Source organism: Quercus suber, unplaced genomic scaffold (assembly GCF_002906115.3).
Source record: "Quercus suber isolate HL8 unplaced genomic scaffold, Cork oak 2.0 scaffold_350, whole genome shotgun sequence".
In the NCBI taxonomy this organism is placed as follows: Eukaryota; Viridiplantae; Streptophyta; class Magnoliopsida; order Fagales; family Fagaceae; genus Quercus; species Quercus suber.
In genome coordinates, this window is record NW_027069802.1 from 5,626 (window position 1) to 30,076 (window position 24,451).

Genomic DNA, 24,451 nt, shown 5'->3' on the forward strand with positions numbered 1-24,451 from the left:
ATCTCGTACATGCTGATTTTAAGGGTTAAGGGTTAATTTTTATTTAATAAATTCTGAATTATGACTGAAAATCTGGACCAGCGAAATTCTTCTTGCTTGGTTAGTTTCTCAAAATGCTGGAATTTTAATTTTGAATTCTATGTTTTTGCTACTCTATACTATGCTACTTTTCTTTGTGTTTCTTCGTTGAATTTTCTTTTAATTTTTTTTTTCAAGTATACTTATATGTCTGAATTCTTGTCACTGACTATAATGCAGGGCTGTACAATACACGATGGGTTATGAGTCGGGCAGCCCTTCCCAAGAAGGAAGGGATGAAGGTTAGTTTGTCGCTTAACTCGCAAATAAACTACAATTTTAGTCATTAGTTGTAACTTCATTATATTATGACAAATAACAGTATAAAACTATGCTATTGTCGGTGATATAAATTATAAGGCCTGGAGGCGAAGAAAAGGTGCCTAAGAAATTAGAACAAGCATACATATGTGCAAAAGTGGCTTGCCATTGCCAATTATAGCTATTATAGTTATTTTTCTGTAGCTTTCCTCTGTGCATCAGTTTTATTATATTTCTTCTTGTTGTCAAGAGTTGCTAGAATTTTTATCATGGCATTTAAAGTCTGCCTAATGTATATGATAACTATAGATATAATGCATGCATGGCGTTTATAATTTTTACTTGGTATTGTTTTGTTGTTCACTTGTCACGTAAATAAGAATTGTAGTTTTGTGTACTTCTCATATAATATTGTTTTGAATTACGATTTGGCAGATGATGAGGAAGAATATGAGGAGGGTGGTGGGGGTAATCGGTTTTTGGGGTTCATGTTTGGAAACGTTGATAATTCTGGCGATCTTGATGTTGATTACCTTGATGAGGTATTCTTATTCTTCCCTTGATGTAATATATAGTTTTTAGTTATTACTGTAAAAAAACAAACAAACATGATGTGTATATGCATGCTGAATATACACATATGGATGACGAATATACCTGTGATGTAGAACACATTTGTAAACCTGCCTAGAATTAACCATGTTAAGGGCTTTGGGGTTTGAAACTTGTGGTTTTAGGGCATAGAATTCTAGATGGAGTTGGGATTTGTAGGTTGATCACTGGTTAGACAAGATAAGAAGAAGAAGCAACATTCTTGCCTTTCATAAAAAAATACCTGTACCTTTGAAGATAATGAGAGACCTTTAGATCTCTTAAAGTCTCTACTGTTTGGTACTTTGTTTCAGTGGGCTCCTATCTGGGTTTTTACGCAGTGTATTTCCATTTATGATTTTCTACAATCTGTTAGCTTTACTTCTTGATTTATATGTATTTGCTTCAAGTACATTGTATTCATCACTGTGAACGTGATGTACTTCTTTTTCAATAAAACTTCTATTACCCATCAAAAAAGAAAAAAGAAAAAAGAAAAAGCTTTCAATATTCCAGTATCATTTTTGGTCATACCACAGTAGTTGCATGGATAGGGAACAAATACTCTCTATGGAAGCTAAACACTAAAACCGTGGGTGGCATGACATCTAAGAAGCCCCTTTTGGCCCGGAGAGAACTGTTTATGTAGATTATCAAAATGTTAATATTGTAATTCGTATGATATTCTAATTTCAGTTTTACTTAGTTTGTGAGCGAAGGGTATTTTAGTAATTTCTCTGGTTGCTAGACATGGGCTATAATTGTCTGCTATGGGCTTTATTTTCATAGCATGCTAGTCTTATTTGGTTATTCGGCTTTTACGTATAGGCTTTGGTTTTTTTTACTAGTCAGATCAGGGTTAGTTTTTTAAGTCTTGGTCCTATTTGAAACATTCTAGATTGACTTTATATGTGCGTTTCATTGACTTTATATGTGTGTTTCATTGTACTCGAACATTGACATTCTAGTTTTTTGGGCTCCTAGCTTGTTGGCAAGGGCGGTTTGGTCTTTATTGGAACGGTCATGTATGGATAATCGTTCCCCATTGTTGTATGTGATGTCTTTGGAGGGAAAGAAATAGTAGGTGCTTTGAAGATAATGAGAGATCCATTTTAGACCTCAAATTATTTTTCTTTAGAACCTTAGTCGATTGGCTGTCTGCTTTGCGAAACCAATCTTACTCTTCCTTTCTCGATTTTCTAGATTCTTGCAATTTTTGTACTTGATTTCTTTGACCTTTGTACTTGATTTCTTTGACCTTTGTACACTTCTTGTCTACTAGGGTGTCCCTTCTATCCCACATAACCACATAGAAGGTTAGGAAGTCTCCAAAAGTAACGTAAGAATTTTATTAATAAAACCAAGTACACTGGAAGTGTACTATAGTGGCACAACTCAAGAACCCAGATTACAACGATCGATAAGACTGGAGAGAGAAAAACAAGAATAAGAAGGAAAAACTAAACTCCAATCAAGGAGAGTGCAGAAAAAGAAAGACTTAATGTTAAGAATAAGTTGTTCACAATCCTTAAAACATCAAGCATTCTGCTTCCGCCATAAGCACCAAAACAAACAATGCGGCACAAACCTCCATAACTCTATATTTCGATGTCTACCAAACTTGCCCTGCCTAGAAGCTAACAACTCACTAACTTTATACGGCATAACCCAATGTATACTAAACAAACAAAATACCATAGACTACAAACTCATATGCTATAGGACAATGAAGAAGAAGGTGACCCACTAATTCTCCACACCTTTTACACATAAAGCACCACTCCAGCATTGCAATATGCCTCTTCCAAAGATTATCTGAAGTTAATATCTTACTTAAGGCAGTATTCCAAGAAAAAAACATGACTCTAGGAGGAACCTTTGATTACCACACCATTTTCCAAGGAAAATCAATGACAGAAGAAGGAGATAAAGAGTGATAGAAACTCGAACCTCGAAACCTCTACTCATTGCTGGCTTCTAGCAAAGTTTGTTAGCACCAACACCTCGCACCTTTGTGGAATAAATCACATCCCAAAATAGATCCAATGATTCTGACTCCCAATCTTGTGGTGGACATTAGAACTGAATGTCCCAATGTAGTCTCCCATCAAAGAAGTGCATAACCTCCGACATAGAAGATTCCCTTGTCCAACTAATACTATTCAATTCAGGAAATGCTTCCTTAAGAGAACAATCCCTACACCATACATCCTCTCAGAACTTTACCCTAGTACCATTACCCACATCAAATTGAAGAAATTTAGAAAAGTCCAACCAACCACTTCTAATGGATTTCCACACACTAACACCATAGGTCCTTGACACCAGTTTGGTACACCAACCACCCCCCTTCATCCCATATTTCGCCTCAATGACCTTCCTCCAAAGGGCATCTCTCTCTGTTCTATATCTCCACAACCATTTGCCTAACAAAGTAGAATTAAATCTTCTCAGCCACCGAATCCCTAAACCTCCATTTTTCATTGGCATACAAACCCTAGACCATTCCACTAGAGGTATCTTAGGAGCATCAATACCACTCCAAAGAAAGTATCTCTGTATTTTCTCCATACTATTAACCACTTTTACTAGAATAGGAAGGGGAGACAAGAAATAAGTAGGTAAACTGGAGAGAGTACTCTTAAATAAGAGTTACTTTGTGCCCCTTAGATAAATACAACTCTTCCACCCAGCTAGACGCTACTCCATCTTCTCCAAAACTAGGCTCCATATTGTCTCCTCTTTATGGGTAGCACCTAGTGGAAGGCCCAAGTATTTCAAAGGAAGTGAAGACTGCTTACAACCCAAAATCTCCACTAATTCCTCCATATTAGGCACATCACCAATTGGTACCAATTCTGACTTTAACAAGTTAATTTTTAACCTTGTCACCACTTCAAATTTGGCAAGAATCCCACGCAAAGCAGCTAAATGATGTGAGTTAGCATCACAAAAAATAAGTGTATCATCTGCAAATAAGAGATGAGATACCGTTAGCAACGTTCCAGCTGAACTACCTATTGAGAAGCCCGAAAACTGTCCCAAAATGGCAGCCACATCCAACATACGACTCAAAGCCTCCATGACTACATCAAAAAGGAGAAGAGATAATGGGTCACCTTGATGAACACCCCTAGTGCTTCCAAACCGGAGTACCAGTGATCAAAATAGAAAATTTGACAGTTGATATACACCACATAATCCACTCTCCATTTTTCTGAGAAGCCTAACTTCCTAAGCAGTTACATAAGAAAATTCCAATTCACATGATCATTAGCTTTTAGTGGATTGATTGTTGGATGATAGATATGCTTTGTAGTTATGTAATAGTTGACAAATAATCTGGTTTGGATCCCCTCAAGTTTCAAATCTAAAGGATTCAAGTGTAGTGCTACTACAAGGTATTGAGTGGAGAAAGGAAGACTTTTCCTTGGTAGAGCATTTGGAATGGATTGGTACTTTATGTGCAAGAATCAAGGAGAGAGTGTGGCTCAGTTTTTTTTTACATTGTGTGGTGGCTCGGGAGTTGTGGTCTTTGGTTTTTGTCAGTTTGGTGTTCCATGTGGTTTTCTATTTGTGTTTTGTCATGTGGATAATGCCTTCTTTCATCTTTTTTGATAAATAATGATTTTTATTGAACCCAAAAATGAGTCATACAAGAATACAAGATGTATACATTTGGGGACCAATACAATCAATTGCAAATTACAAAGGTCCGTCAAATCAGAAACTAAACAGGGAATAACTTCCGACTACTGCATCCAAGCCAACAAAGTTTAATGAAAAATAGTTTAAGATCTGGTAAAGTCCTCTAAGAATCCTCAAAGCTTTGGTTATACCCCTCCCTCCAAACATTCCACATCAAACAATGGGGGACAACCATCCAAATAACACCATTGCGAAATGCACAAATCGCCTTTGCCTACAAGTTAGTTTCTCAAAAAAAAAAAAAGGGTAGTAGATCAACAACAGCCTTTGGCATCATCCAATGAACTTCAAACAAACCAAACACCATAGACCACAACTTAGTAGCAATAGGACTATGGATCCTAAGATGGTCTATTGTTTCCCCGTTACTTTTGCACAGATAACACCAATCCAAAATCCTAACTTTCCCTTTCTGTAAATTATTAATCATCAAAATTTGTCCTAAGTTTGTAGTCCAGACAAAAAAAAGCAACTCTAAAAGGGATCTTTGGCTTTTTTTGAAGGGAACGAATGATCCTTAGCACAATACAAACCCGGTAATAGCCACTATCCTCAAAATTGCTTCTCCTAGTTGGCTTCCAACACATCTTTTCCTCGTCACCTCACCTCACAAAAATGCCATAAATAATGTCCATAAAATTCGACAAAGACTCCCATTCCCAATCTTGCACAACTCTCATGAAATTCAAATCCCAATGGAAGACCCCGGTGGAGAACCTTAGATCTACCACACGAGCCTCCTTATCCCAGCTGATCCTGAATAACTCTGGAAAACACATCTTTAGAGTGCTCTCCCCCCGCACCACAAATTCTAGCAACACTTCACTCTAGACCCATCCCCAACCTCATACTGAATGTAGCGCAAAAAGGTGGGCCATCCCTGTCTTATAGTTTTCCACAAACTCACTCCATATCCATAAGGATTGGTTACTGAATTGGTGCACCAGCCTCCCCACTCTCAGCCATACCCTTCTTTCATCTTGGAAATGGTTTTTTTTTGTTATTATTTTATTTTAAATTTAATTTTTATTTATTTTATAAATTTTATAAATAACAAACTTTATTGAATCAGCAAGACTTCGAACAAAGCTCTAAAAAAAATTGCCTTGAGGCTAGCAGATCCATAACCCACAATCTATGTTGCACGGACATGCCATTTTTGGCATAGTACCAGTGTTGGACATGGTTACTGCTCTGACACGGGTACAAAAGTGTCAGAATTGTACCCAAAAGAAATATATATATATATATATATTTTTTTAATTCAGGTACGGCCTAGACACAGTTTTGACATGCCCCAGACATGGAAGAGCAAAAAATTTGAAAAAAAGAAGAAGAAAAAAATCATAGATCAGCAACCGGCAACACAAGTTTTACTCTCAAGTTACTCTCAGATCTTCAGATTTCTTCAGATCTGAGGTTTTCTTTTCGTCAAATCTCTGATCTCCCTCTCTCCGTCGTCTCTCATCTGTTGCTTATTTTTTTCCTCTGTTCCTTTCACTTGCTGATCTTCTTCGCTGCTTGCATAGCATGATATCAATTTCTCAGCTGCTTTTTTTTTTCACAACAGGCTGGGTGGGTGGGAGAAGATTAATGTTTTGTTAGTACAAAGGGGTAGTGGCTTGGCTTATGTGTTCTCTTTCTTTTACTGTGGGTTAGTGGGTTTATTATTATTATTATTATAGAGGTTTGTGCATTAAAATTTAAAAAGTAGCAGACATTAGTTTCTTTCCCCCTAATATATTTGCTTGAATTGGTAGTTAATTATTAATTATTGCTTTCAAATATTTTATAATTTCTTTTACGTTAATTTTAGATATATTTTAAAATTTTAAATAAGCTTAAATTATGTCTTAAAATATTTAAAATATACTTAAAAATAATATTTATTAATTAATTAATTGCCCTACCCTACTTTTTCAAGAAATGCTGTACCTTTGTACCCGTACCCGTATCGCACCTGTGCAACTTAGCCCGCAGTGGCATAATCCAATGGATACCAAACAAACAAAAAACCAAGGACCACATCTCAGAAGCTAAAGGACAATGTAAAAGCAAATGATCCACATTTTTCCCATTTTGTTTACACATGATGCTCCAATCAATCACGCTGATACCTCTCTTCCATAGTTTATCTGTGGTCAAGATTCTCCCTAACATGGTACTCCAAGAAAAAAAAAAGCAACTATAGGAAGGATCTTAGATCTCCAAATAATTTTCCATGGAATATGAACTGAATTAGGAGGACATAAAAGCCGGTAATATCCTCCCACTTCAAAACCCCTACTATTATTAGGCTTCCAACACTTCTTTTCATCTCCTCTTCCAGAAACAGAGGATGAATAAATTAAATCCATAAACCAATCCAAGGACTCCAGCTCCCAATCTTGTACCAACCTGGAAAAATGAAGATCCCAATGCTTCACCCCATCTTGGAAATGTTGTTGTGTTGGAAAAATTAAGTAATGGGAGATATGGAAAGCTGTTTCTATATGTTTAATGTGGTGTATTTGGGGAAAGAAATGCTCATTTTTTTGAGGGGAAAGTGCTGAACTTGGGGCAAAGCTGAAGTTCTTATTTCTGAAGACTTTATATGATTGGACTTTGATCTCTCATACTTTGTCTACTACGAACTTTCTAAATTTCTTCAACATTCTGAACTTCTTTTATTGTTTTTTGTACTCTAATTATTTTTTTTTTGCCTCTTTTCTTTATTTTTCCTCCTTTTATTTCTTTGTTTGGACTTTCCATTGTGTACTCTCTGTGTACTAGGTCATGCCTCTTTTGCTCTTTTTCTTGTGATGAATTTTGCTACTTATCCCAAATAAAAAGGTATTGACTGTTGCTGAGTTCACGACCATACTATTCTAGGTTTCAAGTAATGCCTACGCTCAACTAGTTTACTTTTTCACTTTCTTGAAAACCTTTACTTTTACTGTGTGGAATGAGGTTTTTTTATTTATCATGTTTTGCAGGTTGATTTGATTAGGATAATTATCTTTCTGCGATATTATTTTGACATTGATGGTAATTATACCACTATGCTTTTCAGGATGCAAAGGAGCATCTTGCTGCACTGGCTGACAAGCTGGGTCCCTCTCTGACAGATATAGATGTATGGAAATCTCTATCCTGTGTTTTTGGTTGTAGGGAAAAATGGCAATATCGGTTCTTATTTAGGTTATTTGTGTCCTATGGTTATCACTTTTGCATCTTTATTATTTGGGGGAAGTATAATTGTAGTTTCTTCTTTTCCTTATTTCTGACACTGATCATTGTTTTATTTGTTTAATTTATTTTCAGCTGTCAGAAAGGTCACCACGGACACCTGCTGATACTACTGAACAAGGTGATGTTGTATGCCTGGAAAAACTTTCTCATGCAGTTTTTGATGTTCTGTTAGTATTTCTTTTTCTTCAATCAAGTAAAATTTGAACTTTTAATTTATTTTAAGTGACATGACTAGTCTGTTGTGGGTCAAGTACTTGTATGTTGAAATTCTTTGAGTTTTGGTGAATGCATATGGCATTTATCTGGTTGGATTTTTCTAATAGTCATGATTTATAGCGGCAGTAGTGTGGTTTCTGGGCTTCTGTATGTTTTACTGGCTAATTTCAACAAGGTGGATGTGGGTTTTAAAGATTCCATATGAGCACATTCTCTGTGGATTACTTTTGGAATTTTAGAGCTTGATTAACTAGATCATTTTTGTATCATAATCTGTGTTCCTTTGTAAATTTTCTCCTGAAAAGATAGAATTTTACAGCACAGAATGTATTTATGCATGTGTTGGAGTGAAAAGCAAACGCAAGAGCATTAGATCATTATTATTTTTTTCAATAAAATTTATTACATACTGTAAGATCTGGAGCAGCACAGTTTAGGAGATACCAAGTGAAGTTCATTATGAAAGTCCCAAAAGCTGTAGTCCCAAAGGTTCCAAACCATGTAATGTCTGTCTGTGATGAAATCCCCTTTACCAATCACAGAGATGAAGAGGTAGGTGCCATGGTATCTCTGTTGGAGTGACCTTGGACGCTAGTCCTAATCTCTCTCTATCTCTTAAAGTCATTTTCTTCTTCCAGATTCAGCTGCTCTAATGTTTTCTACTATTGAGGTTTGAAGAACTTGGTATTGTAAATGACAAATTAGAAACTAAGCATTAAATTTACTTCGTCTAGAATGTGAACTGGTGCAGGAGGCACCCTTGTGCTGGTTTGCACTTCAAGCTGTAGTTTGTCTTGGAAATGATGGCGTAGTGGCTTTCCTTGTAGATAATGCAGATACATTAGATTTGCATTTTGCTTTTATCTTCTCCTCTCTCCGTCTCTCTATCAAAAAGATAAAAAATAGAAAGAAGTGTGATATATCATATATGGGATTTGTATCAGCCAGTCATTCATACTGTGGTTGCAAATGTGATTTTGAGCTTGAGATTATATCATTAATGTCAGATTAGTGTTTTTAACCATAGGCAGCTATAAAGGTGTTGCGGTAGGGGTGGCTGTTGTAGATTTGGTCCCTTACTCTTTTCAATCTTCTGATTCTTTTTTTTTTTTTTTGGATTTCTTCTGCTGTCAGATTATGATGAGAAGGCTGAAGATGCAGTTGATTATGAAGATTTTGATGAGCAGTATGAGGGTCCAGAGATTCAAGCTACTAGTGAGGAGGACCATTTGTTACCCAAAAAGGAGTACTTCTCTACTGAAGTTTCTCTTGCTTCATTGAAGCCTACATCTGTGTTTGATGATGAAAATTATGATGAGGAACTTGAACAAGAACACGAGGTGGTGGATAACAATTTGGAAGTTCAAACTACCTCTTTAACAGGTGTGGTATCTATTATCTTTTACTTCCCAATTTCCTCTTCATTCGCTTTATAGATGCATTCATATACACATTCACACTCACACGCAGACATGCACACTGCTATGTAGAGGGTATAACTTCACTTGGTATCATCTTTTGAATCTTCAATAGTAACCTTATAAGACGTTATCTTTTATTGCAAATCGGCAATCTAATATAGTTAGGGTTAAATTGGCATGAGGTAAAAAATTTATCTTTCGTTTGGTCTTGTGTCATATATATATATATATTTTATGATTGTAATTGTGATTAATTTTTCCATGCAAATAAATCACTCTTGTATGCAATGACTTATTATTGTCAATCAATTTATACTATTGAATCACTTGTGTATGATTTGTAAGTTTGTGGATCTATAATTTTGGCAAGGCAGATTTGGTTGTTATTGAAATGGGTATATATGGTTGATTGTTCCCCACTACTCATTGTGGTGTCCTTGGAGAGAGAGAAATAGTAGGTGCTTTAAAGATAAGGAGAGATCAAGATTAGATTTGAATCTATTTTTCTTTAGAACTTTAATGGATTGGTTGGCTGCATTGTGGAACCAATCATTTTTATCTTTTCTTGATTTCCTAGATTCTTGTAATTTTTGTTCTTGATTGTTTGCCCCCTTGTACACTCCCTGTGTACTAGGGTGCTCCCCTTTTCTGATATCAATAAACTTGTTACTTATCAAAAAATAATTTTGTCTTAAGATTAAACCTATAGTTATTGTTATTTTTTTAATAAGTAAATGCATATTTTATTGAACAAGACTACTTCATGCGCATGAAAGTCAAAACAAAGAAGTCTAAAGAATTACAAAAGGTTCATGAAAGTGAACACAAAGAACCCAAATTTCATCTTGTTAAATGGGCTACTGTTTGTGCTCCACTTTCTTTAGGTGGCTTGGGGATTAGGAATCTGGGACTTTTTAATGTAGCTTTATTAGGGAAATGGTTGTGGAGATTTGGGCAAGAAAGGGATACCTTGTGGCGTCAAGTGATAGAGGTAAAGTATGGATGTGAATGGGATGGTTGGTGTTCTAGCTCAATCTCTAGTCCCTATGGAGTCAGTTTGTGGAAAAATATTAGACGGGGGTGGCTCTTTTTGTCTCAATTTATCTTGTTTGAAATTGGAGATGGATCAAAAGTGCAGTTTTGGCTAGACAAGTGGTGTGGAACAACTATTCTTGCTGACTGCTATGCTGAATTATTTAGGATTTGTCGAAACAAGGAGGCAAGTGTGGCTGATCTATTGAGGTACACCAATGGAGTCCTTCATTGGGATATACATTTCTCTAGGGACGTGCATGATCAGGAATTGGAAGGTTTTTGGAGTTCCATGGATACCATTTATGGCACTCCTGTAAGGGGGATTGGGGAAGATAAGAGGTGTTGGCTACCTAATAAGAGTAAGTGGTTTATGGTTAGTGTACATTACCATCTTCTTGCTGGCCATAGTGATCAAGTTTTCCCTTGGAAGAGCATGTGGAAGCAGAAGATTTCTTTTAGAGTGGCTTTCTTTGTATGGATTGCTGCCCTGGGGAAATGTCTGACAATTGACAATTTAAGGAAAAGAAAGGTATGTGAAGGAGCCTTTCTTGACAAGGAGCCAACCAAAGCATCTCGGTCTAATGAACAACTGTACAAGTTAGAAAAGGCTATCCTCAATGGTAGGTCACCACACCAACTGTCACGCCAAATCTGAACTTAACTGCGCAAACCTGCCTCAATGCATATATATTGCAGGAACTTGTCTCACCCTATGCTAATACCTTTCTATTAGCCACAACCATGAGTTCCATGAACATTCTTCATGCACAAACCTCCCCGCCTCTCTCCATATTTCACAGCTACTATACGCCTCCACAACCGCAATGCCTCTATTTCGAAACGCCATTTTCATTTACCCAGGAAGGCCTGGTTAAAGGTTACTAACCTTCTAGCATCCAATCTGCCATTAGCAATAGGAGTACACACTGTATTCCACCCCCCCAAATGATGCTTAAGCTCATCCCCCATGTCACCCCAAAGGAAATTTCTTTTCAATTTCTCAAATCTGCTTGCTCGTGTGGTTGGCCTTTGGAGGCCATTTTGAACTGCACCAACCACATTGCTAGGAGGGAGGAAGCCGGATTGCATTGGTCTCAGTTTTTCGGTACAATGTGATCATTTTGGTCAGTGTTGCAAGAGAAAACAACATGGTTCCAACAGGTTTACCTACAACAAATCAAAAGAGTTATCCCCATAGAAAATAAATAATCACAGCATTTAGAATCTCGTTTTCAAGAAAAGAAAAACGTTGACCATTGATCTAGAGCATGGAGGGATGGGTTGGGCTAAGGAGCTCTTCAATCCATTCACAAGCTCTTCCAGTCTTCCCTCTCTGTTCTTGAATAACACAACCCATTTTCTTCTTTTTTGTTCTTGCTTTGATGGATTGGCTTTGCTGTGTTTGATTTGGACTTTGAAAGCTTTGCTCTCTTTGAGTTTGAGTGTGGTGGTCTGGGCTGAGTAGGTGTTGACTGGAGTTCGAGGAAGGCGAAGGTGGTGACCAAGGCAGGCAAGATCTGAGTTGTTGAGGAAAAGAGATGAAGGGGGTGAGGGAAAATCATGGGGGTTGTGGGGGTTAGCGTGGGGTGGTGTTTTGTACTAGTAAAAATATATATATATATATATATATGTATTTAATAAAATATGTGCTTTATATATATATATATACACACATATATGGTTTAGTGTGGTTTTGTCATAACCTTAAAATTGAAACCGACGACCGCATCAGCCCACGTCAGTAATTGTAAAAAAAAAAAAAAAAAAAAAAAAGAAAGAAAGATAGAAACTGAAATTCAAATTTTTTACCATCGGAAGCATCTAGAGTCAGTCTGTTTGGCTTGGCTTGGGCTGGTTTTGGTGGTTCTGGTTAGAATCTTAACAATCCTAGTTGCTAGTCCTCAGTGGTGGTTGTATTTAATTTCCTTCTATTTTTTTTTTCTTCAATGCTTCTCCCAAGATGATGTCATTTAATGGTCACCATGAAACCTTTTTTATTTTTTATTTATTTTTAATAATTCAATAGTTGGGGGTAGGGGGATTTAAACCCTGGATGTTTTTTCAAAAACACTAGGAGGTGCCAACTAATTGAGCTACAAGGCTCTTGGCAATGGTAACATGAAACTCATATGATATCTAACAGCTCCCATATTAAAGGAGATGGATGGAGGGACCAAATTGGCACCAAACTGAAACTTCAGGGTTGGGATTGCTAAAATCAGAGCTATAGGGGCCTAATTGTCTGCAAACCTAAAGTTGGAGGGCTTGAATTGAAGCTTAGTCTAAGATAAAATAATTTGCAATTCATAACATCCTATTTCATAAATTGTATTACAGCTATGCATTTTCTCTTGTATTTGAGTTTCTCAACACAAAGCATAATGTTCTAAAGTCTTGTATGTATGACAAAAAACTTGTCCAATTAGTGGGCTCAGTAGAGGTCATGTAATTGAAAGGGATGTGTAGGTCCAGTTGTGTGGAATCATTGGTTTGGTTGAGATCATATTTCTACTACCATCATTATGGTGGCTGTCAAATATTTGGTAGTTTCTCACTTTAAAAACTTTTACTTTCCTAGCTTTTCGTTTTGATGTTTGACTTATTTATGTGTGCTTATTTCAGGTGACCTGGGTGAAATTCTTGGTGTGGTTTCTGAAAGTGAGGAATCTTTTGATGATGACTTACAGCATGCCTCCCTAGAAGCTGAAAAGTTGGCTGTCGATATAGAAGAATTCCAGGTCAGTTTGTGATCTTTTTACCTTTTTTGTTGTTATTTGTTTTTTGTTGTGTGTATTTTCTGTTCCAGAGTATTTTTGCTTTTACTTCTAAGATGTTTATTTTTAGGAAGAAAAATTTTGATGGGTATTATGATGCTGAAAACTGTTGTAAGTTTTAGAGTGGCATGATTGAAAGTGGTGCACCACACATTTTAATTTGGACACTTCCTCCAATCCCTTAGGTGGCAACTCATAAAACCATCGACATGTATAATTTATACAAGTCACTGATGGTTTTTTCAATCACCATGGTAGTGGGTTGGAGGAGTTTTCCTATGGAGGTAAAGTTTTTCCTTTTAATATTTTATTTTCTTTCCAGTAAGTAAATAGTTTGTAAATATTAACTAAAAAAATGAAAGTCACTGGGCATTCCCCAATATACATTGCAAAATGGAATCAGCATCAATGAGATTGAGTGTATAGAATGGTTTTGTCTCTGTATTTGTGCTCGCCCATGTCTTGTGAGAGGCAATTGGTGTACTGTTTAAATAAATCTTTCCATGCTTCGGGTAAATTTTATTTTTCTTTAATGAATATAATGTAGGGCCAAGTATGGATTGGGATATTTGAAAACAAGGATTATAAGGCCTGAGTTTTGAAGCACCAGTATGGATATGTTATAGAAAAGAGAATACTTCATGCAAAGAAAGGCACGAAGTAGCCTGAATTACAAAAAATACAAACAATTATGTACAAAAAGATAGAGACTCAATAAACATTGGAATGGAATCTCTATTCATGATCCCCAAAGCACAAGACTAGTCAAACAAAGTGCCAACAAAATAAGCTGGAAGCTGGTCCCTTGTACTCTCCATATCCTCAAACATACGATACGGTTATTTTTCTCTCATCAAATAATCCACATCAAGCATACGAAACCAAATTCCAAATATTCAACAAGTGTCTTCCCATCCAATTCCTCCAACCAGAAAAAGATCTTTCACACTCTAGTAAGACTCAAGAAATACCAAAAGATCTAAATACAAGACACCACAATTGATAAGCTTCCTTATAGTGTATTAGAAGGTGATCCACCCCCACTACACCGGCACCTGCAAACTCCCCATTTTTCTCGAACCTCCATCGCACCCAATCTCCACCCATAGTCAAAGGAATATGAGAGTCTAGAGATGAAGAAAGGCAGCCAGCAAATCCACCTCCAAATCATTAAAATCCCAAGAGAACTACACATCCCAACTTTACCTCTCCCCCTCGGCCTACCTGACCATCAAGGACTCCATGGAAGCTTCCTGATCTGTAGAGTCCTCATACAAAAGCAGGAAAGCCTCTTTTCAAGGGTTGGTCACCACACCAATAATCATGCCAAAAACGAACTCAGTTTGACATACCAACCTCATTAAAGACACACAATGCAATGGATTTTATGCTCTTTTACTCTTTTTTTCCCCTAAATTTTTTTGGATGTACTTTGGCATTATATATGCTACTTTAGTACATGTAATTTTTGATTGGTTAGTTACACATGCAATTGCTGGGTCTTGAATTCTTGACCTGACCTTCTGTCTCATTCATATAGGGGAAGTGTCATTTAAGCTACAACTAATTGTCATGTTGTGTATATATAATATTATAGACTTAGTTATGATCATCATTTTCAGTTTATTAATTATTATCCTAATCACCATATGCTTTCAATGGCAACCAAAGAAAAAAGAAACATATAATTTGCACTACTCTCTGAATTGTGTCTACATTGCTGGTCAGTAATTACTCTTTAATAAATATGTTGATATTTGCTTTTTTTTTTTTTAAATTCACGAGTTCCAGCAGGAAGAACCTCAAAGTCAGGAAGAGTCATTGGATGGGAAAGGCTCTACACCACTGCCTGTTTTGTGTGTTGAGGATGGGATGGTAATCTGCCGATTCTCTGAAATTTTTGGAATTCACGAGCCCTTGAAGAAGGGGGAGAAGAGAGACCGTAGGTTCTCCATTCCCAAAGGTATTTGGATGTATAATATGATATCTTCCTCCAGTTTTTAAAAAAATAAGGAAATAATTATTGAAAAAGCACAGAAGAGGCACAACCCATTTATACGAGATGTACACAAGCAATCCATTTTCTTTGTATAAAATCTTGTTTGTAGTTCACTTCTTTTGAAATTGTTGGTGCATGGCATCTGCCAATAGATCCTATGTAAAAGAACGCATAACCAAATTGTAAATACATATTAGAATGAACACAATTAAGAGAGAGAGAGAGAATTTATTTCAGGTTCTTCATTGTTCGCACTCAAATTTGCAATTCAAGTAATATTTAATTTCAATATAACTTAGAAAAAACAAAAGAGAAGAAAAAAAATCATAAGCAACAGTTGAAGAGACATTCAAGATTTGTTCAATTACAAAACCAAAATCTAATTGTAAACTTATAGGTTCATAAAAAAATTATCAAAGGAAAAGGGAAAGTTTTCAACTCAATTTAAGATACAAGTAGAGAGCATAAACAATCATTAATAACCAATCTGAAATTTTGGAAATTCAAATTCATATACATTGGTTGGGTACATTAAACGCTAAATAAACTCTATTACACAGAATAACTCCAATTACATCCTCAATTGTATTGTGTTACAAGTAGAGAGGAAATTGACATTACACAAAACACCTTGCTCAATCACTCAATAAACTATGTTTCTCTTTCAAAGGAAACTTTCTAGCTCAGTTTATGATACAAGTAGAGAGCAAATTATAATTGAAGCTAAAAATTTTATTATAGCCATCAAAGAAATGATACCAGCTGTTTCCCACAGGCCTAAGTTGGCAATGGTTCCTTCAAAGTTCAAACACCATTGTAAGAAAAAACTTCGAAAAGGCACCGTAAGAAAACACTAGATATTTATAGCATAAGTTTATTGCTTTGAAATTAAAGAAATTAGATGTTCATCAAACTCTTTGTCATGAAACAACAAACCAAAGTCTAAGTTCTATTTCAATTTTCTAAACTATCAGGCTAAGTAATTATTATTGTTATTGTTAATTTAAAAAAAAAAAAAAAAAAAAAAAAAAAAAAGGAATGAGAAGTAATATACCTGAATCTTGAGAACACTTGCTCTAACACGCTGTGCAATATCCCACTGGGGGTTAATGTCAGCAACAACTCTTGGTCAAAATCACAATATATATTGAGTTATATCTTCAAGAAACTAAGTAGCAAGTTTGGTCGTGGGCCCAGGCTTAGAGCCTCCTACTGGGGAGTAGAAAAATGCCACCTAATGTCGGGTAATAAGTGAATTTTTTTTTTTTTTTTAACAAAAAATATGTGCGTTGTGCATTTTTCTTCTACTTCTAACAAGGCCCAAAAAAAATATGGATTAATAAGAATCCAATCCATTTACAAGTAGGTGAATTAGTCATATTAAAAAGTAGAAATAATTTATTTTATACAAAAATAATAATATAGAACATTAACTAAATGTTATTATTATTTAAGCAATATTTTTCTTTTTTTGAGAATAGGTAATTATTCCATATTATTTAAAAGAGTATGTTATGTGTTGTATAACTTGCTCTACATTTCCTTAAAAGTTACTATGATGTTTGAGTAGTGTTGTAGTATGCTTTTGTGTTAGAATCTTTTTTCCTCTCACTTGTGTGTGCGTGTGTTTGTTTCTCAATTATTTAAGTGATATTTAAATATGAAAACTTAAATTGACTTAGGCTTAAAATTTTTATTGAGCTGACCCCGCTAAATGGACAAGCATTTACCCACAAACTAAAGTCGGTTTTTTTGAAATCTAATAACAGAAAACCTTTTTCAAAGAAGCCTATGATATTCAATTATTTATAGTTAAATCTACAATAGGTTCTACAATAAATCAATAATCCACCAATGATTTTCTAGGCTAGTGATATTTCTCTTTTTTGTAAAGGAAAATTTCATGTTCAACTTTAAGTTTTTGTTTTTTGAGGATTTATAAGATAAGGGGCTGGGGGGCTAAACAAAAACTACAACAAAATTCTCATTATAAATTTTCTAAAACACGTAAAAGCTGGAAACGTGGTTGACAAAAGTGCTAATAGTAACCACCCTTCTTGGTAGTTCTGTAAATTAATAAATGATAGTATAATATTGAGTAATTTTACGGCTGGAAGCTTCTTGATGGGCAACAAAAAGTAGTTGTTTAATTAGTTCTTGTTCTATGGCTGCAAATTGTAGACAAAAAATCTAGTTTTTTCTTGGACACGGAATTTTTTCCTTTTTGAGTACAATTTCTGCTCTTGGCAGAACTAAAAGAACTTGGCTTGAGCTGTGTATTTTGTGTTTCCTCTTTTGCCTAATGATCCATTCAATCTTCGAAGAGATGTTCAATTACACTCTTTGATTTACAACAACATTTGACACTACTAAAATATAGGACATATGCAGATTAACCACTTCATTCAATAGCTTGCTTTTAGTGCATTCCAGAATCTGAACCATGCTGACTATCTCACCAAACATATTGGCGAGGTCCCAGATAAGTGAATGCAATAAAAGGATAACATTAATTCCCCTTCAATAGGCCGTTATTTCCCTACTAAAGTCCCTTGCTTTTTGTTGCTTATTTATGCTCAAACAATGCTTCAGCCTGATATTGTAAAGCCATATCTTCACTTCATGATGGCTCACTTTCATTGTTTGATGTTAGCTTTCTTCATTGCTTTTTTGTTTTCAAGCATCAATGTGGCCCTAGCAGCTCGTCATCTTTTGGACACTGCCAAGGCTTCATCTAAAGCACCAACCTTGCAGGTTGTGCCTCCTGTGCCTAAGCCTAAATTGCCCCCTTTGCCTCCATTGCCTTCAATCCTTACATCACCACCACATGCATCACCAGAATCGCGAGAGCCTAAAAAGGCTTTGTCATCACCTCCATCACAATTGCCACCAGCTCCAAGTTCAAATACACCCACATCACCGGAATTGCCTAAGCCTAAAATAGCTTTGTCATCACCTCAACCATCACAATTGGCACCAGCCCCAAGTTCAACTCCACCCACATCACCAGAAGAACCTAAGCCTAAAAAAGATGTGGTATCACCTCCACCATCACAATTGCCACCAACCCCGAGTTCAATTGCACCCACATCGCCACCACAAGTACCGCCTAGTACTTCGACCTCATTGACACCCACAATATCACCATTGGCACCACCTCACCCAACATTTCCAAAGCTCATTTTGCCTCCATTGCCTCACTTAGAGTTGCCACCTTTGACTAAGCCCTTATTGCCCAAGTTACCTCCATTGCCATCTATTATCCCTCCTGTTGGATCACCTATTTCCCACTTCCACTCCCCACCAAAGTCAACCACTAGGCATTCTTAAATAAGTTTAATGTTATATTCCTAGTTCATGGCACTACCACAGTTATCTAGAGCTGCATGTAACAGGATGCATGGTCGTTTCACTTTCAAGGATGACTCATCTTTTGTGTTCAATGATGTCTTTGGGATGAAGAATGGTTCGCATGAGACTGGATCCCAACACTGGGGTAATGCTGTTATCAAAACTTGTCATGGAAAGGGATTCTGATATTGAATCTTTTGTTTCTCTAGGCCTTGTGTCATGACCTTATTAAGTTTCTTTCTGTAGTTTTAATATTGAAACTATTGAAGCGTATCTTGTTATTTTTTGTTTTATTCATGGCTTCATTGTGCTCACAATTTCGGTAAATTTTAAGGCAACTACGGTTTTGATGATTGTTGAAAATTTTATTGAAGCTCGTTCTTGAGATTTGTAAGTAACATTTCGCGGTGTTCCATATTTACTTGAATAAAAAATTATTAAAGGGTTTAAAGAATAAGGCTTTAGTTAACCAGTGTTGGATTCTCGCTGCTGGTTAAGCAACTGAAAGTGAAATTTCTATATTGTGTTTGGTTGAAGAGAAATTGGATGGAAAGGAAAGTAGGGAAAGGAAAAAGGAGGGAGGTGAAGACTGTGAGGGTCACTTTTTGGACGAGATCCAGGCTCAAGCTTGAGTAAGGACCCTGGGCCCTTTTGTTATAGTTTGAAGGGACTGGGCTTGGTTCACCGCAATTAAATGGGTTGTCTACGAACCAGGTGGTGCACAAAGTAAAGATCCTACAACACGTATACACTGGTAAGCAAGAATATATGTATTAAACAACAACAAAAAAACAACAAAAGGAAAACAATGTAATAAGGAAAAATCACACAATGACTATTAGGGATTCTCAAATCAATATGAAATATTTGATTATTTTCTTAATTATGGATTACAATGTGCTCACTAAGACGTGTTACAAGGTCCAAATAAACTCAAAAATTATAGACTTAGATGGCTGTTCAAGCCTCCAAGACTTGCAAAGTTTGAATATCTTTGAATTCGAGTATGTTCTATAGTGGCTGTGTTAGGATACCAGGGAGTATTTCTCTTTCTTTTTACTGCTCTCTCTAAGTTTTTACAGAGTTTTCTCAATGATTATGTTATAATTCACTACTGCTGAATGCTCCTTTCAATGTTGGCTACTTCTTCCTTTTATAGTGTCACTATAGGGTCCTGGGGTACCAGAGCCCCCTGTTGTTCCGGCCCTTCTGACAGCTGATTTTTTCCTTGTTTTCTCATAGTTTTCTTCTTTTGGTGCTGTTTTCCCAAAAGCCTCTTGCTAACTTTCCATTCCGAGGTGTCTTTGGAGAACTGACCTTTGACCTCTTTTCCTTCAATGTTTCCATGCCTTTCCCTTTTTAGACTTAGCTTTTGGCTACCCTTCCTTTTGTCATTTTTTCCAAGTGAGCTGAATCCTTCCCTGCCAAGTCGAAGGTTTTTTCCAGCTACTTCTCCTTATGGTTCATCTTTTTGAGTTTCCCGAAACACCAACCTTTTGCTTATGAGTTGTTGCTTTCCAAACCCTCTGGTTCTTTGCTGCATTACTGAGTGCTTGAGAAGGACATATATGTCCTTCACTTCTTTGTGCTTTTTTGATTCCCCTTTTGAGTTGTCTTAATCCCTCTCTGGCTATGCTGCACGTCACAGGGATCTTGGGCCCTGTTCTTCTACTGGACTCTCTTTGGTCTTCTAATCTCGGCCTTTTTCTTTCTTCCCTTTGTTTCATGGGCTCTAAAACTTGCCCATTCATGGACCTTGGGCTTCAAATCTTTGGGCCTACCATCCTTTTCTTTTGTGAGCTCAACCTTTTTTTCAATTTTACTTTCCATGGGGTTGGTCTAATGTGCTATTTCTTTGGGCCTTGTGTTATGATTTTTTGAACCTCAACAAAGACAAATGCTTTGTTTGGTTGGAGAGAAATTGATGGAAGAATGGTTTTCCCTTAGACCAACCGTTTTTCTTTCCTTCCAAATTAAAAGGAAATTAATGAAAGAGATTGATGAGGGAGTTGTACATGGGGGCACACATCATAATTTCCTTTTATTATTATTATTATTATTTTCCTCCCTTGAAAACCAAATACACTAAATTTTGGTTTTAACTTAACATTACATTAACACTCAACTTCCTCTAATTTATACTCTCCTGAAGTGGAGTTTTTGTAACTAGATAGTTTTAAAATAGTTTTTTACCCAATTCATCGTTCTTTTTTCATTTTTGGTTCTTAAGAATTTACTTTTTATCTTATTTTAATTTATTTTATGAATCTAAAACAAAAAAAAAATTATTATTACTGAAAGAACAAAAAAAAAAAAAAAGATTCTTATTGAAAATATGTTCCAATCACTTCTCTTATCTTTCTTTTGTCTTCCCTCCCCTTTTTTTCTGGCCAAACATAGTGTTTAGACCCTTAAACAATTTATGTTGCAGAATTAATGGACATAGGGCATAAGTTTATTATGAAATTCATACAAATATCTCAAGTAATATATATCAGCCACACATAATACCAAATAACAAAAGCAATAATAATAAAATCGTAAACATTCAACACAAAGATTTGATTATAAAGTGGAAAACCACTAAAAAAAAAAAAAAAAAAAACCTTTTCAATAGGAAATGCACTATAGGAGTCCAATCTTGTTAGAAAATGCAATATAAATGAACATATACAATAGTCTATACTCACAAAACCTTTGCAGTTCTAGACTCTCTATATAGCATATGTTTTTTTTTTTTTTTTTTTTTTTGATAAATCTCTTTATAGCATATGTAAATACCTAGCTTGCTTACCTTCCTACCATAATAGTCCTAGATTCATTGAAATCCTTTTACAATATCTCCCTACAAACAACATGTTTGCATGATCCAAAACCTTTGGCACTCCAAGAATTTCCTTGAAGATTTGTTGTAGTGATTTACTGAAAAGAATCCATGTGGTTTAAAATAATATCACAAACACTATCTTTGGAATCAGAAGATGAGAGGATGAAATTTATGTATTTTCAGTTTGTCTCAAGAAAGAAAAGGCATAGGGATTTCTATGGATTGCTTTTTTTTTTAAAGAATATTAAGTATTTTAACCACACACATGGGGAGAGAAGAAAATGTTTTAAATAAACTACTCTCTATATTGCTCTTTGTATGGTAACCTTTCTCTATATTAAAAAAAAAAGTGTTTTAAGTGGTTTATGTTGGTTGATAAGTAGGTTAAAGGTTGATCACAAATCATTCTTATATCAAAACTCAATTTGCAAATCTTGACAATTTTGCTTTAGCGAATGTTAGGCAAAATACTTGTGAATGTTATGTCTTGATTATTGTTTTGCTCAAGTGAATAATTGAATATATTAGTTTCACTCATGTGATATTATTTTGCTAGAGCAAACTAGATTTAGTTTGGATGAAAATCCATTCTTCAATTTATTCTAGTAAGATTTTGACAGACTTTTACAATAAACCAAATACAATTAATTCAACTCATACAGATCTTGGGATTTGGGATCCACAACCATAATTAAAGTAATGTTAGTGCATGTGAGAGCATTCTCATTAAGAATGCTAAATGTTATAAATGCTAAATTTTAACATCAAATTTGTAAAAAGCACACTCCATCAAGAATATAAAATGCTATTAATTTTGACATATAGCTACAGTAGGCTGCTATCTCTAGTAGCCCACTGTAGCAAGATGTTTAAAAAAAAAATGCTTTGTTTAATAAAACACGTGTGTTTCCTTTTCATTTTTCCTCTCACACACTCCACCTTTTTTGCCATTTCGTGTCTACATCCCTTTTTTTTTTCACCCTCAACCCAAGCCGCGCTTCCCTTCCCTTAACCTACGCTGCCAAACCCATCTCTGCTTCACTACTCCCTCTGACCGAACCCACCATCACAAAGAAGTTTTCCGTTTAGGTTTTTTAGAAATTGAGAGAAAAATGAGGTTTTGGTTTTAGTGATATTGTTAATGTCCCCCTGAAGTATTGGAAATTAGTAAGTTACCCTTTATCATTTCAAATTTCCCCCTCTTTTTTTTTTTAATTTTTTTTAACATAATAATTTTTTTTTTTAAATACACTATAGATATTGTTGATACCTTCCCTTCAGTGTTCGACCACTTGTATTGCGATGAGCAAGAAAAGGAACAAAATGACACCCTTTTCTTGAAATATGAGTGCAAGGTTTTATGAACCCTATGCAAGCATTGTGTGTGAGAATTGTGAGTAGTTTACATATTATTTAAGAGTTGACAACAATCATTGGGATTTCTAAAGTGTGATTGGTCACTTATGTCTATTTGATTTTATTACCAGACTTAGATTAAAAGAAAGTCCCGTGTCCCTAATCTAAACAAGGGTAAAAAATTATGTATATGAGTCATGAAATTTGGGACAAAATGTTTTCAGGGTTTTTGAAGTTGTTTTGAAAATGACTTGTGGCCTTTACATATTCTTCGCTAATTGACTCGAAGCCCTATCAGATTTCAATGATGAAAATTTGATAGTATTTCACATTATTTTCATAATAGAAATTCAGCAAAGTTTTGTACCAAGAGTTTCACAACACATAACATGATCATTGCCAAACTTTTGCAATGAAAATTCAACAGCATTTCACTTTATTTTTTATAGTGAAAATAGGATAGAGTTTGTAAAAACTATGTAGTAAAATTTATTAAATTATTAATATTTAAAGTAAAAAAATAAGATTTTCTTCAAGTCCACATTCACATTCAATTTTATCATTACTTTTTTTTTAAGAATTTCATCATTAATAATTTTTAAAAAGGTGAATTACCTTTAAACTTTAGAGTATTGGATATATCTATTATTCATTTTAGCAAATTGGACCCGTCGCATTCAGTAAACCCGAAAGTTGCGTGTAAGTTTCTTTTTTTTTTTTTTGGTAATAGGGATATCATTAAAAGACTAAACAGAAGAACAAGAGACAGGGCAGAGCCTGTTTACAAACAATCCTTGGCAGTCTGCCTCATAACTAGCAATAATGTCCACAGGCGGACTAGTATGAATAACAAAATCTAAAGATTGATGAAGACCTAGTTTAGCTAATCTGTCTGCACACTTGTTAGCTTCGCGATAGATGTGGCGAATATGGAGGCGGGGGATTTTGCTAGCCAAGTACCTACAGTCTTCAAACAGAGGGGAAACCACAGAACTTGCATAGGCTGGATTATTGAAAGCATCAACTAAAGCCATAGCATCAAGCTCTATGATGATGGCTTCAATATTCATCTGATTGCAAAGTAGCAAGCCATCACGAATGCCCCAAATTTCAGCCTCAAAGCTACTGGTTTTCCCAATCTTTCTAGAGTAACCTGTCACCCAATTGCCTCTGTCATCTCTCAGCACTCCACCTGCTCCAGCCGAATTAAGAATGTCATTGGCAGCACCATCTGTGTTTAATTTTAACCAACCCTCACTAGGTCTCTCCCACCTTACGTGTTTGATCACCATACGTCTATTGTTCCTCAAATAACTTACACAGTGAAAAAATTCCTTGGCTTGCATGGTTATTACTATGGCTAAAGTTGGGTTAACACCCTTGTTATTGAACACCACCTGGTTTCGTTGCTTCCATATTAACCAAATGGCAAAGGGGAAGAGGATGTTCCAATGCACATCTCGTTGAATCTGGTTTGGTTTGGCCGTGGCGTTAGACTTTAGCCAATTCCTAATGTCTTGAGAGAAGAATGTGGAGTTTGGATTGCGCATTCCAAGTTGATGCCACACAGCCCTGACCAAATGGCAATCACGAAGGGCATGGT

General features: G+C 35.7%; 1 protein-coding gene across 1 annotated transcript; it reads left to right on the plus strand.

Annotated features, from left to right (window-relative positions):
- Nucleotides 1-258: 258 nt before the first annotated feature.
- On the plus strand, nucleotides 259-15,550 carry LOC111991837 (transcription initiation factor TFIID subunit 1; the record flags this gene model as incomplete). The annotated part of the gene is given in 7 exon segments (XM_065760004.1): nucleotides 259-320; nucleotides 775-881; nucleotides 7,691-7,753; nucleotides 7,942-7,987; nucleotides 9,220-9,468; nucleotides 13,164-13,279; nucleotides 15,107-15,550. Coding segments are annotated over 7 exon segments (840 nt in total). The 3' UTR covers nucleotides 15,320-15,550.
- Between the last annotated feature and the right edge of the window lie 8,901 nt (nucleotides 15,551-24,451).